The 17,990-nt window shown below is 41.0% G+C and overlaps 1 protein-coding gene across 2 annotated transcripts in view; it reads left to right on the top strand.

Moving 5' to 3' along the window:
* The first annotated feature begins 635 nt into the window (after positions 1-635).
* adcy1a (adenylate cyclase 1a) overlaps positions 636-17,990 on the top strand; it is a 55,339-nt gene continuing 37,984 nt past the window's right edge. Inside the window, exons 1-5 of one of the 2 annotated variants that reach the window (XM_079889080.1) lie at positions 636-1,767; positions 4,147-4,296; positions 9,876-9,994; positions 11,784-11,895; positions 16,939-17,066. In XM_079889080.1, coding sequence (XP_079745206.1) covers positions 1,150-1,767; positions 4,147-4,296; positions 9,876-9,994; positions 11,784-11,895; positions 16,939-17,066 — 1,127 coding nt within the window. In that variant the 5' untranslated portion in view covers positions 636-1,149. The remainder of the gene's footprint in view (positions 1,768-4,146; positions 4,297-9,875; positions 9,995-11,783; positions 11,896-16,938; positions 17,067-17,990) is intronic. The other variant, XM_079889079.1, reaches the window with a different exon arrangement.

Genomic DNA, 17,990 nt, shown 5'->3' with positions numbered 1-17,990 from the left:
TAATGAAGTTCACGGTTAATTCTTTTATAATAGCCTACATATTCTATAAAAAATAATAATTGTCAACAATTAGATAATTTGAACAAACTAAAAATTATCAACGTTTTTTTACCGACCGTTTTTTAAAAAATTATCGACAATTTTTATTTATGACCGAATTATTTGTTGGCAGAGGTCGCGTAGCTGGGGCTGTGAGTATAGGGTCACTAACGGCGCCCGTAGTCTGCTTCTATGGGTTTAAGGTCCAAGTGGGACTCGAGCGATCACTTGACAGGCCATTTAACAGTCAGCAGCCAAATGAACACAAGCAGATTTTCATGAATGGAGGGTCGGGCACACCTCCTCAACCCCATTGTCCCAACGTAAAAATCCACTTAGGCACCCGGCGGTAATCAATTTAGACGCAGATGCGCGAGAATAAAAGATGAATGCGATCTGTAATCCGCAACACCTGCTCCGCTGCCGGATCGGTAACGGCACTCCAAACAAAGGCTCGAGCTGGAGTTAAAGTGCTTAATTGAAAGGCCACTGATCAGCGTGCTATTTATAGGCGCGCGGCGGGGAGACTCTCCTGGGTTATTTCTGTTTTGATGAGTCGAAAGGAAAACATCATTCGTTTCATACACACGATGGAGCGTCATATAGCCTACATGAAGACTGCCCTACTGCTTGCCGTTTTTCCATTTAAGACGAGCCCTGTCAGAGCTGCTCTGCTGTCTTGTCTTATCTTTTTTTGAGGACTGGGAGACGTGCTTGGTTTCTCAATCGCGGGCTGACATTGCGCATGCGTGATCCGGCCGCGGCGCTGAGATGCAGCTGTGGGATGCGGAGAGGGGAGTCCCGGCTCTGCGTGGTCGATGTTAACCTCTTTCTGGGGCCGAACAAACGCTACGGGTGGTCTGTTCCCTGGAGACCGCCTTGAGGAGGGAGGAGAGAGAGCGCGAGGGAGAGAAAAGAGGAGGCGGGTGCTGTCTGCGCTCGTTACAACAGTCACCAACCTGTGGATGGTGGCGGCGCGTGCTGCGGATTAGATACAGTCTAGCGCTGGGGTCAGTGTGCGCGAGTCCGTCTCGAGGCGCGACAGTTGCCGCCAGGACCGCGACAACAAGTGCTGGACATGCGGTGCTTGTGAAGAAGAGCTCTGGCTGTATGAATGGCCCCGCTATGGAGGAAGTTCCGTTTCCCAGAGTCCGCACGCGGCGGAGGAAAAGTCGCTGCCTGGCCGGTGCGTGTGAGCGCGAGTTTGACTGCAAGGAGCTCGAGACTCTCTTCCAGAAGTACAACCTGAAGCTCGAGCAGAACGCCACGCTCAAAGCGCTGGCCATCCTCATTCTCGCCGCGTCCGCGTTGGCGCTCGTGGAGCTGCTGTCCGCCGGCTCGCGCTTCACCGTGTCCAAGGGCTCGCACCCGGTCCACTGCGTCATCTTCACCTCACTCTTCATCGTCACCAACGTCAAATATCTGCAGGTCACGCAGCTGCAGCAGATCGCGCGACTCGCGCTGCTCTTCAGCTTCACGTTCGCGCTGCTCTGTTGCCCGTTTCCTCTCGCGCTGGGTCACGGGACGCAGGGCGCGCTGGCACCTGATGCACCGAGCACAACACCTGAGCAAGGTGTCTGGCAGCTGATGCTCGTTACGTTTGTTGCCTACTCTCTGCTTCCGGTCAGGACGCTCTTGGCGATTTTGTTCGGTATCCTGGTGGCTGCGTCGCATTTCATCGTGATGGTGACATCGGTTACGGCGCGTAGACCTTTCGTGTGGACACCGGTAAGTTGTGTCATTGAACATTCCATGTTCGTATTTATTTTATTTGGCGTGTCATATATGGTAAAGCACTAGTGATTAAGTGTGCTTGCTGGGGCATGAGGGCTGTGGGCGAACATTGCCGCACGTGCACACAGGTGGCGTGAAGAGCGCGCACCCTGTTTGACTTCAGCACCAACGAGGATGGACAGCTCCTAAAGAAACGAGTCAGTCAGAATGAACTTCTTTTGTGGAAAAATATACCAAACAACAACAACAACAAAAATCATTCAGAAATCAGCAATCATCAGAATCATTCAGGAATAATTTGGTAATTTTAACAAAAAAATGTAAGGTGTGTAAGTTTACAACATAATAATTTGTAGCTAAGCCAACATAAAATTAAGGAATTATCTGATTATATCACGGTGTGTGTTACAGTGTTTTAAACAATTCTCTCAAATTTATCCAGAACAGCTTTTACCATAAAAGTAAAAAAAAAAAAAAAATGTCCATTGTACGTTTTAAATGTTGTTTTACATTTAACACATTAAACATAATTTGGGGTTGGAACTTTTCACACAGACATTTCATACAGACCTTTTCATTTTAGTTGTCGCCTTTTCATGGCTTGAAAGATTTTTCACTTTTGATAATTTATATCAATGTCATAATTTACCCTCATTCCAAAACTGTATGACTTTCTTTCTTCCGTGGAACAATATAATGAGGATATTTTGAGAAATGTGTTTTTATATCCGTATACAGTGGAAGTCAATGGTAACCAAAACTTTTAGGTTACTGACATTCTTCAACATATCTTCTTTTGAAAGTGTGAAAGAATGAAAGTGATACTATGGAACAACATGAGGATGAGTAAATGATGACATAATTTGTGAGCGAACTGTGTTTTCGCTGCATGGGGTCAGATTGATTCAAAACCCAACCTGTGAGGAAACAGTGCAAGTCTCATGATATTAATTTTAATGCATTGATCTTTTATTTATTCTGGCAGACAGACACATTTCAGTTCAACTTGTAACCTCTATGCCACTGATTTACTGAACACCGTGACAGTTTCACATGTCTCACTACATCCTCGCCGGATGCTAAGTGATGTTTGTGACAAACACTCACACAGAAATTGAAGCTTCCGTCATTAAAAACCGAACCTGTGAGAACAGGGACTGGATTTGTTGACCTATTAAGCCTTGATTTCTTTGAAAAGACAGACAGAGTGCTTAAAATCCTATCAAAACGCTCCACCTCTCCACAGCGAAGAGGATCGACATAAACTCATTAAAATCACCTGATCTAAAAATATCAGTGTGCCACTTCACATTAAAACGGCAGCATCTCACAGCATATACAGTATTTCATTATTGCACTCCAAACTTCAAGAACACTTCACATCTAGACACAAGTGTCACCGCTCACATGCTGAGTTAATGAGGTTTTTTTCCACAACCTCTCACTCACTGTCACAGTGTAACCTTGCTGCACATCACGCATTAAAATACAGGACGGTCAGCCGTTTATAAGCTGATTGCAATGGCTCTGATCTTGCAAGACTTTAAAGCATTTTCAGTGATCAATACCCTTTTACCAAGCTGGCCACTTTGTTTATTACCTAATTTATACGGCTTGAAACTTCGCTAAAGATTTGTAGTAATGCCACGGCTTTGTTCTATTCAGCAAATGGCCTTCACTTTCAATTACAAAGGCCTGTTAAAAGAATGCATAGACCAGTTGAGGGGATTCTGGGTAATCTAATTTTCTGTTGCTCTATCAATGAACAATGCAAATCCCTTAATGGGCGCCTGTTTGATGTGTCTCAAAAGCAAGGCAATGGCTGATTCTTTCAGTCACAGTAGCATATCTGCAGAGTTTCTCTGGCTATCTAGCATGGGGGGGTTTGTGTCCGTCTCCGCACTCGAGTTTATCATCTCAGGATGGATTGAAAAAAATGAACTCATCTGTGTCCGTCTTTTCTTCAAGCTACCCCTTGCCCCGTTTTTCTCTTTTGCGCACACACACAGTCGCCAATTGTTGCTTAACAAAACTTGTGTCCGTCTCCGCGCTCGAGTTTATCATCTCAGGACGGATTGAAAAAAATGAACTCACTGCCCCCTCTCTCGGCATATGTGTCCGTCTCGTCTTCAAGCTACTTTCTCTCCTTGCCCTGTTTTTCTCTCTTGTACACACACACACACACACACACACACACACACACACACACACACACACACACACACACACACACACACACACCCCACTCCTAATCACTGAAAGTTCATATTCAGTCGCCAATTGTTGCTTAAATGTCAGAATCCTTCTCCATGGTCCGATAAACAGAGACGGTCTCACAAATCCTGTTATTTTTCTCTCTCTGTGTTTTTGTAGCTGGTAGCAAATGCAGTGTTGCTGGTCGGCGTGAATCTTTCGGGTGTGTTTGTACGAGTCCTTACTGAGCGCACCCAGAGGAAGGCTTTCCTACAGGCCAGAAACTGCATCCAGCAGCGCCTGCAACTAGAGGACGAGAACGAGAAACAGGTCAGACTCGCGCAACACGTGCGTTGGCATACACTCAAACAAGCAGTTGCATGTTTTAGATCAAAATATCAGCTGTTTCAATATCTCCCTCACCCCCTTTTATTCAGAAAGGTTGCAGTAAATTAATCAGAAGTGATACTAAAGGCTTTCACATTTATACAATATTATTGTATTAACAGCAGAACTGTTTTCAGTATTGATAAGAAGAAATGTTTCTTGAGCAGAAAATTCACATGTTATAATGATTTCTGAAGGATCATGTGACACTGAAGATTGTAATGATGCTGAAAATTCAGCTTTACCATCATAGGAATAATTTATATTTTACAATATTTTTGTAAAACAACACTTTTAAATTGCAATAATATTAATAACAATAGCCTAATATACAGAAATTGAATAAATAAATCAAATGGAAGAAAATTTATATAAATAAAACATTGCATAGTCTTTATGGATTAAATATACATTGATTCTTATTAAAGTTATTAATATTATATAGTGAAGAGCAGTGAATGATTCCCTCGTTTTCTTTTGTTGTTTGATTAAGAATAAATGGCAGGTTTATTAGGCTGCATTCACACAAGAGCGGATGCACTGACCTAATACATTGACAAGCATTTGATTACTTTACCAGCTATTATGTTCACTGAAGACATAACTGAATGCGTTTTAAGTTAAAAAGTCCCGAAGATGGATATTTTGTCATTTTTGCGTGTATTTAAACGTTAAAAACGATCCCAGATCGCGCGGACAGAAAGCCGCCTGTTCGAGATGCTTGTGCATGTGACATTACATGATTTGACTTATTTGGATGTTACGTATGGTGACAGCACTTCACTTTAAAGGAAAGAAACGGAAAGCGGCATAATATCAAAATAAAAATCGAAACTAAAACACAGTTCTAAATCATAAATTCTTTAGAGCAAGGGGGCCCCTGGTGGTTCGGGTATAGGGAGGACCGGCACTGGCCACCGTGAGCTCTGTCGGGAGCACCTGCTTCGAAGTGGCTGATGTTAGCACCACGTCAATGCACTTGCCACGATGTGGACAGGGAAATTGAGCTGCCTCCCCAGATCGACTTGAAGCTCCCAGTCCGAAGCCAAGGTGAACAGCCCGGCTGGCGTTCTGGAGCCAGAGCCTGTTCTCGGCCAGGTGAACTGGAGCCTGTTGCGAACCGGCCGCGTGTTTCCACAGACTTGAGGAGCGAACGGTGACGTAACACTACTATGTTTGGTTTACCTGCCTATGACCAGTCAATAAGAAAAAATTGCACATTCCGGTGTTTGCACACTTCTGTTTTGCTGTTCACAGTACCGGGAATGATTCAAGCAAACCGGCAGCTCGCATAAACTGCTGGTACTCTTATCTATCCTTTTTGGAGAGAAACTGAAACCGTTGATTCACTCGCTCTCTCGCACGCTGGGTCTCTCTCGTGTGCATAGTTTTATAATCTAAAGAGAAATGTAGTGCAACGTTATTACATTTCTCAACGAGACAGCAACAGTTTTTCTATGCCTGCTGCTCCCCGGCTCGGTTTGAAACCAGCACATTTTTTTACTGATCTTTCTGGCCCGGAACACCCCTTTTTATGCATTGGAAATGCGCTTAATGGTTCGAGAGCAAACAAAGTCCTGGAACCCACACCGGAATCGTGTCGGTTAGAAAAGGGGTTAATGTGGCTGCTCCCCGACCCTGACAAAGGTGATGTTCCTCCGGTGGCAGCCATGCGTGTTGTTGGCCATGGACTCTGCAATGGACTTTAGAACCTGATCATGCCGCCAGGGCTGTTGGACAGCTGCTTAAGATGTGCTCAAGGGAACCCCTCCTAGGCCACAAAGGACATGCTGGTGAGTTGTTCCTACCCCAGATGTGGAGATTTGCTGGGCTAGGAAGGACATCATAGACCGCTCGGACCAAGAACCTGATCTGCTGGAGATCTGCCGGCTATATATAAATAATTTTCAAACAAGTCTCTCAAGCCGACATTCAGGAATAAATTGGAACACGCAGGAGATCACCAGAGTATAACTCACATCAAAACGTTAATGACATTGACATGGAATACAGAACTGAGGAAACTAAGGACTAAAAACTAGAGAAATCAAGGTAAAACAGTACAGGTGTAGATCTAATTACTAACCAGACTAACTAGGAACACAGACAGACAGGCAAAGGGGGGCCATGGTGAAGACTTGGCTGTCGACTCCAGGAGGACAACTGATGGAGAAGAGGCCGATGGAAGTGGAGCACTAGGCGCAGACAAAGAGCCAGCAAGACCGGCCACACAATGTCCTTGGAGGCTGAGGCAGAACCTCAGTGACGAGCGTCCGGGGTTTTGCCAGGGTGCCAGAAGACTGAGGTGTAGCCGGTGTGACTGAGGACCAAGGCGAAGCCCGACAGAGCCAAAGGGGTGGAGGGACGAAGCTTAGGTGAAGACCCGTAAGTCCATGGTGCAGGCAGAGTGACATCTGACCAAGGTGGAGACGAAAGGACAAGGGAGCCTGGTGGAGCCGTAAGGACGATAGTCCCAGCTGGAGCCGAGGGAGGGCGTAGCCGACAGGTCGGCGGGCCGAAGTGGAGTAACGGGATCGACGGCTGGAGGCGGAGCCAGGGGATCCTTTTTGACTGGGCAGAACTGGAGACCAGAAAACCCGAGGCAAATCCACACAATAGAGTGGTGTCAGAGGAAGAGCAGAGGGGCTAAAGGGCTCTGGGTCCAGAGTGGTGCTGGTGATGTCTTCCTCAGCGGGGCAGATGGTGAATACAGATCCGTTGTTTACAAGCACCCACTCCATGCTGAAAAGTCACCTGTAAATAATATTCTTTTTTTATACAGTATATATAATTAATATATTTTAAAATTCTTCCATGTATCTGACTAGATACAGAGCACCTCTATAAGCCCAATCTTGAAAGAAACAGGACTTTTCTATACTTAGATCAAATTCCTCATTGTATCGGTTAGCATATTTGCGGGATGGACATTTCTGGACAAAACTGCACACACAGCAGATTGTGATGTGAACATTTTCTTGCAGCAGCAACCTACCTTAACAAGCAGATCCACCATCCCACTTTATTTCTCAGTTCTTCCTTTAGCTGTCATTGTGGATTATATCAATGATAAAGTATGTGAATCAAATAGCAACATTGGCATAACTTATCTCCCTCGCCGAGCTCAATTGCAGTGGATAATTACTGAATGATTTATAAATGAAGTGGAGAGGGGCATAAAGATTGAAAGATGCAAAACACACTCATACAAACTAAAGCGGAGAGGACACTTTCCCCTTGTTCCTTAGCGACTGAAATTGGTTATAATTGTTTGCACATGACTCATCCACCTCCTACCCAACAAACTCCCTGAATAGAAGGTAACACCACCCACTCTATACATCACACCAGGCTGTACCACACAACTCTCTCTCTGACACACAAACTCTCACACTCGCTTTATAGATGTGGACCAGTCTCTAATCTTTCCATTCGCACATTCAGATGATCTATCATTTATGTGCACAAAAGTGCACATTCAGCTAGAGTGGCTGATGTATTGATTTCAAAAGTTTGAGAGTTTCTGGGGCAGATGGATAAAATCACGAGGTGAAGAATATTTGATATGTATGTTTTGGATTAAATAAAAAAACTAACCCCCGGTTTCACAGACGAGGCTTAAACCTAGTCCCAGGATAAAATGCATGCATATTATTTCTTAAAGGGGTCATCGGATGCAAAATTTACTTTTACTTATAATTTGCATATAAATGTGCCTTTGCAGTGTGTGGACACAACCACCATACAAGGAAAAAAAAACATTCACTCCTTTTTTTTTAATCCTCAAAAAGCCTGAACATTCTCAATAATCAAGCCGTTTGGATTTTCTGAGTAATATGATGTAATATTGCTCAAGCTCCGCCCACAACCGCTGACGGATTGTCCCGTATTAGCATATTTCCGCCCTCAGTCATTTGTATACTGTCCGCCAAAGCAGCACTTTATGTGTCTTGTGTCAACATGCCCCATGGAAGAGAGGGGTGGGGAGAGCAGTTGCTCATTATCATTTAAAGAGACATGCACCGAAATTGGTCGCTGTGAACAGAACTGTTTTTGAGGAGGTAAAAAGGGTGTTGGTTTACACAACCATTGAGGAATTTTAACCAAAGTATGTTACAAACTTTACATGAAGACCCTAAAGAATCATACCAACTTGTGGAAAATGGGCATCCGATGACCCCTTTAAATACTATAATCACTGAAGGAACAGTTATTTTACTGCATTTTTGGTCAAATAAGTATATACAGCAGTAAAGATATGAAGTATATATACACAGCACAACTTTATAACTTTGTCAACAAGGAATAATCTATATGTTGCAGACTATAATATTCACTGGTTTTAAATTTCACAGTCAACGAAAGAGGCTTAGGCAATTACAGTCATGCTGCTAATTATACAAACTCTCTACACAACTCTCAGCTCAACTTTTGAGTTAAGGCAATTGACAAACCGACCCATTGGGCTTTTAACACCGGTGGCATGGCTCGCTGGGGTTTGCTCATCGAGAAAGCATTTATCACCTGCTTTTAGTAACGCATGGTTTGGCAATGAACTGTATGCGTTTCCACGGAAACTTTCCTTTGCCATGCCAACCAACTCCAAAGCTCAAAACTGTGATCTCTTACAGAGATTGGCCACTTTATAGCTATCAGCGAGCTCATTAGATAAAACGCATACAGATAACAGAAGTGGCCAGTTTTAAACTAACAATAGCATAACGCAATGGCCAGCACAAACATTTTATGTGTTTTTTTTATAGAGATGCTCAATTATGACATCATTTTAAAGGCCAGCCGGAAGGCTATGGCTTCCCTTGGAAATTTCCATGTCTGTGGTTAACATTACTTGATGAGGCTTTAACATTTTGTTCTAAAACAACATCTAGCTAGTTCTGTCGTTACCAATACAATTCAAGGGAACTTGCGACCATAGTTGGCTAGAAGTTTGAAGAAGTTTTAAAAACTTTGGTTTTCAAATGTTTTCCATTTGAAATAGTTAAAAGTTAAAAGTAAAGCTTTAGCACATTGCTAGCATGAATTAGCATGTTGCTAACATGAAGTACCATGCTTTTACACATTACTAGCATAAATTAGCACATTGTTACCATGTTTTAGCACATTGCTAACTTAAATTACATGTTGTGTGTCCAATTTGTCATTTATTGAAAAAAAGAAACGAAAACAAAACTCTTATTGGAGGTATGTTGGAAACACATCCCTCATAAAGTTGGTTGAGTGAATGTCAAAAATCAATTAAAGGTCAGCAATTGTGAACATTTAGAGAGTTTTGATGTGTTTGTCATATTTGGCCACTGCAAAATTCCCACAATTCCATTTGTGTTATTTTATAGTTTTAAGGCTTTATATTATTTTAAAATATTGGAATAGTAGTGATAAAAATGAGTAAATTAATTCTAAACAGTATTATAATAACTTATCCTTTAATTCATATTAAACTTGACTGATGACACTCAAAAAACTCACTATTTATCCCAAAATGTAATGGACATATTCAACAGGAACGCCTCCTAATGAGCCTGCTGCCCAGGAATGTTGCCATGGAGATGAAGGAGGACTTCCTGAAGCCACCAGAAAGAATCTTCCACAAGATATACATCCAACGGCATGACAACGTCAGGTATAGAGGGAACGAGAGCGAGAGAGAGAGAGATTGTTTCAATCAAGCCATTCATGTTGAAAACCCATTCCATGAATGAAAGAGGAGAGCACTACATTTATAATTTTTTTTTTTTTCAGACTAGACCGACAGTGTCAATTCAATTGTACTTAAATTGTGATTGCGAATACTGAATCAGTGAGTCAATAAGAGTCAACAACACTCCACTCACGCGCAGTCGTCTAAGTTCCTGAGTCTGGCTCCCAACCAAAGCTCGCACAGCATGTACGGCGCCTACAGCGCTAGTGCTATCAACTCAAGAGCTGCTCAATTAACCCACGCTGCCCACACACGCAGAGAGATGCAGAGTGAGAGATGGAGCAAGTGCTGGGGGGCAAATTCACACAATAGCACATACACACATATGCCATCCCTAAAGACCTGCTCCAACCAAGCGATTTGGGAGTGAAAGATGATGCATACAAGTAACTTTTCCATGACCCACTAACTGTCTAAAAGATGAGGTTAATGCAGGCCCAGCTCCAGTTTAAGGATGAAAGGTGGGCTGTAACTACGAGCTCTGTAAAAGCTATACGTTAGAACTCTCATTCATCTCTCACTGCCATATTTGCTTAGTTTCGAGGTTTTGAGTCTGTAACCTTAGTCAGAAATGTGATGTAACCAATGAATCTGGAGCCTTTTGTTTATTATAGTTTTGAATTTAGTTTTATTTCAAACTTGTCCTATTAATTTAGTTTTTGATTATAGTTCACTGTGAATGTTAGTTTAATTTTTTTTCAATTTTCAGTGATTGACTTCTCCAATCATTTAGTCCACTTCCAGCCATTTTCCGAATTGTCCAGCCAAATTCCGAATTTCCATTTTTCTTATAATTAACATCTTTCATTTACTTTCGTTTAATTTAGATTTTATCGCAGCATTACATTTTAATGTTAATGAAGGTGTGTTATAAAGTTTGAAATATTTACTATATATTCTGTAATAAGTAATCTAAAGTAAAACTAAAATGAATCTGTGGTAATTCATATTATATATTTTAGTTTATTTTAGTTTTAGTTGAGGTCGGCATGAAATGAAAATGTACCTTTTTTTATTTTCTATAAGCATGTTATTTCATTTTGGACCTTTTTAATCATTAAATGATTTTAATCAAAATTATTAAACTGGATCTTCCGGTGAAACGACAGACTGCTCTCTGGTGACGTATACTGGACTTCTCCAATCATTTAGTCCACTTCCCGCCATTTTCCGAATCCCGCCATTTTCTTACAATCAAGCTCGCGTTCAGATCTGCTTCCATCCAATCAACAACTGATGGATGGAGCCAAGTCCCCGCCCTACATTTTTTCTTTTTTCAAGAATGTTCGTCAAAATGTTTTTATTGTAGATTTGTTACTACTTCCGTTTCATCGCAACTTCAACAAAATTATTTTGACATGCTACATTGACATACTGACATGCTAAATTGATACAACACTGATTAGTTTATTGGACTATACTAACCAGCCAAACCTTGACACCTTAGGTGGGTTAAACTAACTCAATAAATGATTGGGTGAGCCAAATCACCCCCCTGACCCCTGGCCTGGGTGAATCTGACTACAGATTGTAATGTTTTAATGAAAAAAGGCCAACAGACTCAGTAGACGCTGGGTAATTCATATTGCTTTTATAGTCCTGCGCATGTTTCTGATAAAACACAGTTTTCTGGCTTGTCCCTAAGCTATTACAAAGAACAGTGTAAGGTTTGTTGTGAATCACCGTAACCTGTTCCTCTCATTCTGTGCAGCATCCTGTTTGCAGACATTGTTGGGTTTACCAGTCTAGCATCACAGTGCACGGCCCAAGAGCTGGTTAAACTACTGAATGAGCTCTTCGGAAAATTTGATGAGCTCGCTACAGTAAGTAATACTATTGGCATGTATGTGTTGAGAGAAAGGAAGAGATTAACAAATCACAATAGAAAGCTTGAGTCAATGGGCGTATGCTGTACCTTATATGATTGCTCACAGTCTGACGACAATATGCTAAACAGCATTATAATCGTAATCCCCATTAGTGGCCACAGCTTCTCATAGAGTCCCTCTGTACAATTTTCCTCAATCCTCAGAGAGGAAGCATTTGAGTTAGAGCAAAAATAACAATGGACAAAAGACTTCTGACTGAGAAAAATCCAACCTGCATTTACATAAATTACATGTCAAGTGATTTGGTTGAAAAAACACCACTTCCTCTAAAGCAACTTGCCAACTGTAAAATAGCATATACAAACAGGAATACTAGGGTATTGTGGGTGGTTTCTAAGGCATTGCTATGTGGTTGCTAAAGTGTTCTTACGCTACATACAAAATCGAATACTTCCCTACTATATAGTATATGCGAAAAACATTACGCCATCAGAGTAATATGTCCAAATACATAGTATGCAAAAAAACTGTTGGTGGAAAGTACCTGGATGACCTATTTCTTTCACCGAGATTCTGAAGTGCGCATTCGATGGACACTTTACTCTGCCATGAGGCTACGTGAGAGGATTTATGAATGGCAGTGAAGTGACGCAACTAGTTGGTCACGTGACAACATGGCAGATTTATTCATGCTACCCGTAGTCATACTATATAGCAGTGGCGATTGGTAACTTTTTTTTAACTGGGTATGCTGGGTGGCGCTTTGTCAAAAATGCACCTGGTGCAGAAAAGATACGTTGGATAAGTTTATAAGCGAGATGCTCGGGTTCACTCTATACAGGGTGTTAGCTGCTCAGTTGCTTACTCTCATAACACAGAGCAACACAGCTAAAGTATTCCTAATATGTTTGACCTTTTATTGAAAGTAGCCTACATTTACCTGTTGAAGCCTTCACAAGCTTTGAAAAATAACTTAAACGCATAGACTATCGAGTAACAGCCTCGTATAGTTACAGTAGGTCTGATTACAGTAGGTCTGTCTTCGTTAAAAGTAAATTTCCTTATGGAGAAAATGAAATACTATGAAAATAGTTTCAGTTATGACTTTTTTTTCACTTTGTATCAAATAGAATGTGATTTTCGTTGATCGAGATCTGGCAGCAGCATTACATTTTTCCTCTTGGGCGAGCGATTCACGGACAGCTTTCTCTGCGTTTGAAATCCCTCATATGCCAGCAATCCAATGAGAACGTGGGACAATGATGACAATTCATAACAGAGTGTAGGCACCAAAGCTGCTGTGGATCGCTTACCTGAAACCCTCTGTAACTGGTAGATTTGAAGAAAATTTCCGTTGTTTGCCAAATAAATAAATGACAGAGCCCCATATAGAACATACTTTAAAGTATGTTCAAATTAAGTAAGTTTCAGACTAAAGTAAGTTCAAATTCAAATCTAGTAACTACTCAAATAGTATGGGCCCTATTTTAAAAATCTGAAACGCAAGTATCAAGCTCGAAACGCAAGTAACTGTGTGGGCGGGTCTTGGGCGCTGTTGCTATTATACCGGCGGGAGAAATTACTCTTGCGCCCGACGCAAATCTTAAATGGGTTGCTTTGAAGCAGCTTCATTATTTATAGGTGTGGTTTGGGCGTAACGTGAAATAAACCAATCAGAGCGACATCTCACATTCCCTTTAAGAGCAGGCACGCTTTTTCTATAGCGGATTCCTATTATAACGGCAGATTTGCCAGGCGCATGCCAGGAGCGTTTCACAGCCGAGGAGACCGACGTTCTCGTCAGGGCCGTAAAACACAGAGAAGTGACATTGGGGATGGGAGAAACCCACCCAAATTAGCTTCGGTTAAACAGGCGTATAATAATTTGGGTAAATGCGTAAGCTAGATTTATGCCTATTTTTTCACATCTTCATGGACACAACAATGATTTCCCTCGTGTGTTCATATTTTTCCTTGTCATAATGTATGATTTGCAAAAATGAAAACTGCTGCTTCTGTGTAGATGAGAGAATCAAAGTGTATGCGCGTTGTGCACACGCTACATTGATTATGGCCAAGCATGCGCCCTTAAAATAGCATATGAATAACATGCGCAACGCGCCACTGACTTTAGACTAGGTTTTTCCTGGTCAGTGGCGGAAATTGTTTTCTAAACCTGCAAGATAGCATCAGGGAACGTTTGCGACAAAACATGCCTCCTCTTTTCGCTGCACCGCCCCCGGGAGCGCAAGTTCATTCCCTAGTTTACCGACGTGCGTCTGTGGAGGGAAAAGTCCGCTGTGCGCGGGTGCAAAATAGGAATGATACATGCGTCGCTGTACAAAGTCAATTGCGCTGGGTGCAAGATAGGGCCCTATGTGATTTCGGACACACCGTTAGTATTTTTAGCTCTTTGCTATGTTGTTGATAAACTGTTCTGGTTGTTGCTAGGGCATTACTATGTGCCTTCATGCTATACATGGTTGCTTACTTGACTATGACAACACAGCCCACTCCCAAGTCTTTGGCAACATTTTAGATAATTGCTATTAACATGCAATTAGGTCTTCTTGGAAAAAAAATTGTCCTCTAAAAAATGCTTTGTTGTCTCAACCCATGTTTGATTCAAATATGGACAAACCCAACTGTTGGGTTTAAACATTTATTTTAAAAATTTGAACCAATTCTTGGGTTTGTCCATATTTGACCCAAACATGGGTTTAAAAAAATATAATCTTTTAAAGTAATAAAAAAAGCGTTATTGTCTCTTGCCTGTTCTATCATCCACCAGATCACTTAAAAAAGTACAGGGTGTTTCAAATAGATGGACCCAACTGGGTCACCATCTTGTGAACAACTGAGGCTAGAGGCTGTTGGTGCGCTGGGAGAGGTATCTTGCGGCGGCCGTTGAAACTCTATGCCCCGTTCTTTCAAGTGGTGAGGGTTTCATTCATGTGTGGTTTGTGGTTGCAGAGATATAGTGATTTCAAGTCGGGTCAGTCTTGTTGAAACACACTGTATTTGCCCACCTTGTCCTGAACAAACCACATAATTTGAGATGTTATCTGGTATCATTCATGTTCAAAGAATAAACTGTGCAAGACAGGTTACTCACAGAAGTTTGATAGAATGTTAGGGTTTTTTTTCAGATCCCTAACAAAAGTAATCGAGATTCTTTTCCTAGCAAACACCAATAAATATTTCAGCAGCCCCTCACAGTAAATGCTAAATTACCATCCTGACAGCTGTGATTGTGTTTGCACTTTTCAATGGTGCTGCCTGTGATCATACAGAAGTATCTTTGATGTACTGTAAAATACAACTACAACTTTTCCTAGAGGCTTTTGCATTATTTGGATCTTCTTCGTGGATTGTAATTATTTTTCCTCCAATAAGTTTAATGTGCTGGTGTTGAAAGAGATTAGCTCCAAATTTTCACTTTAATAATTTTCCTTTTCTTCAACAATTTCATGGCTCAGTATGGTTTTCTATATCCCCAAGTCAGCTAGTGTAAGTCTTTATTAAATACAGTCTGTTCCAGAGAAAAGTAAGACTTCTGTGACATGTAGCTCTCTGTCACAAAAAAAAAAAAAAAAAAAGGTAGAATCAGGTAAAATTCAGTTTGAAAGTCAGGCAACAGTTGGAAATGATTGGCACAGATGGTGTTTGTGTGTGTTTGTGCTTTTGAGCCCTGTGGTGCCAGATGGTGCATCTCTCATAAAATTGAGCAATTGATCTGTAGAGAGTTCCTTTTTTTCTGTCTTTCTTTTTGTCTCACTCTATTTAGTCTAAAGTGTCTCATTGATTTGTTTAATTAATGTGAATTGTATAATCCTGATTAATGTGAATGGTATAATCTAGGCCTATTTGTATCAGTATCTATAGTTTAAGAACAAATTTGGGTAACACTTTGTTTTAAGGTGACGTAGTTACACGTTACTACATGTACTTACTATTGTAATAACAGTAAATTATGCATAATTACAAGTAACTACCACTAAACCAAATCCTAACCCTAACCGTAACTCTATAATTACATGTAGTTAATTAATATGACTCATTACTTATTTTGACTTAGTACAATGTAACTACATCACACCTAAAATAAAGTGAAACCCAACATTGTGAAGTGGAAATTCCAATTGTGATAAAGCTTCTAAATTCTCAACTCAATTGGAAAAATGAATATAAACTACTCTACTGTTCAAAAGTCCTATGCTCACCATAAGGCTGCATTTATTTGATCAAAAATACAGTAAAACGGTAATATTGTGACATATTACAATTTAAAAAAAATGCTTTTGCAATAGACTTTATCCATTTTAATACAGAAAAATATGTTTGTTAAGGCCCATTCATACCAAGGATGATAACTATAACGATAATTATACATTTTTAATAATCAGTCTAATACAAAAATAGGTAATTCCACATCACATAAACTATAAAGATAACACAGAGGAACGATAATGCTTTTGAAACGATTTTTTAGGTGATGAACGATAAAAACATTGACAGCCAATCAGAAACCTGGCTACTTCAAAGAACTCAAGCATTTAAAAGCAGCGCAAAACTGCAGTACGCAATTATAATAAACAGAATGTTATCATGCATTGGTGTGGACTCTAAAATAGTTATAGTTGAAGTTAAATTTATAGTTCTCAGTCTTGGTGTGAACAGGCCTTTAGACTTAATGCAAGTTCCACATAAAGTGACAAGCACACAAACAGCTTTATATAATAAAAACAAACATAGAAGTGGTATTTTAATAGCCAAATAAACTCTCATCTGCTCATTTCTTAACTGACAAAGCAGGACACTTCCTAATGGTTTGTCTCAGAAGTACCATGATCATACTTTTCTTTACTCATAAATTGTGTAAATACCGTATTTCAGAAACCAGATTCTGTATAACCTGGTATATATGTGATATTTATGAACCGCATCATTGACTTGGTTTCAACTGCACATCCCTTTTATTGGCTCTGTGTGTCTCTGGAAAAACTTCCATCGTGCTTTTGTGTGTCTGATTGGCAGGAAAACCATTGCAGGAGGATTAAGATCTTGGGAGACTGTTATTACTGTGTGTCTGGCCTGACCCAGCCCAAAACGGACCACGCTCACTGCTGTGTGGAGATGGGTCTGGACATGATCGACACCATCACGTGAGTCAGTGTTTGTGGCCAAAATCTCATTTCGTTTTAACATCAGTCACTTGAGCCAACTAGCAGGAGCTACCATCATCTGACAGGCTGTATTTGAAAGCTATAGTGATTTTGTGTGGGAATGTGTGTGTGTGTGCGTGTATGCGAGAGACCTGCTCCACTATATTCATTTCTCTGCTCTGAATTCTAAGGTGGCTTTCGCTGCTGCAGTCTCTTATCACCTCACACAGGTGATAGAATATGCGCACACACAGGCATGCACGGACAAAAACTCTCTCAGAAACACATATCTCTCGCTCTCACACACACACACTTTCGATCTCACATTAGTGTAGATATCCTGCTTTGTGCTGGTAGCAAACAGAAAAGAAATTCCTCCTGCCAAAGCCCCCTCTCTCTCTTCAATCATCAGATCCGGCATTAGAGTGAGGGGTGAGGAGAGAATAAGAAGCTTTTAAAAAAGGGGGGAAAACCTGACTCTAGTTTTCTAGATGGAAATATAGCGTTCAGGGTTCCCACGCTTTTCATCAATTATTTTCTAGGATCTTTTCTATTGTTTGTAATGTTGTTTGTTATGGTGATTATTAGGGGTGTAACGGTAGGCTACACAGAAGTCACGGTTCAGTAGGTTTTGGGGTCACTGGTCAATATGAGTTTGGTACAACAGAAAAAAACAACAATCCTAGGTTTCTTTTCATTTATTTTGAACAGGCAGTAGTGTAAATTACAGTTTGTTTATTACAGACTCCTTTAGTGTATAAAGCACTAAGCAGTAAACAGAATGCACTCTTGCGTAGGTCATATTTTTTTGGAGGGCTGATAAAAAACAGAAGTGATTTGGTCACAATCGGCTGCAAGACTGAAAAGCATCTCTTGCGATTGGCACATCTGGATGATGTCGTCTGCCCACCACCCCCCTCATTA

This window comes from Squalius cephalus (assembly GCF_949319135.1).
Source record: "Squalius cephalus genome assembly, chromosome: 12".
NCBI classification, from domain to species: Eukaryota; Metazoa; Chordata; class Actinopteri; order Cypriniformes; family Leuciscidae; genus Squalius; species Squalius cephalus.
The sequence above is the reverse complement of the archived record's forward strand: the minus strand, read 5'-3'. Positions and strand labels throughout refer to the sequence as shown.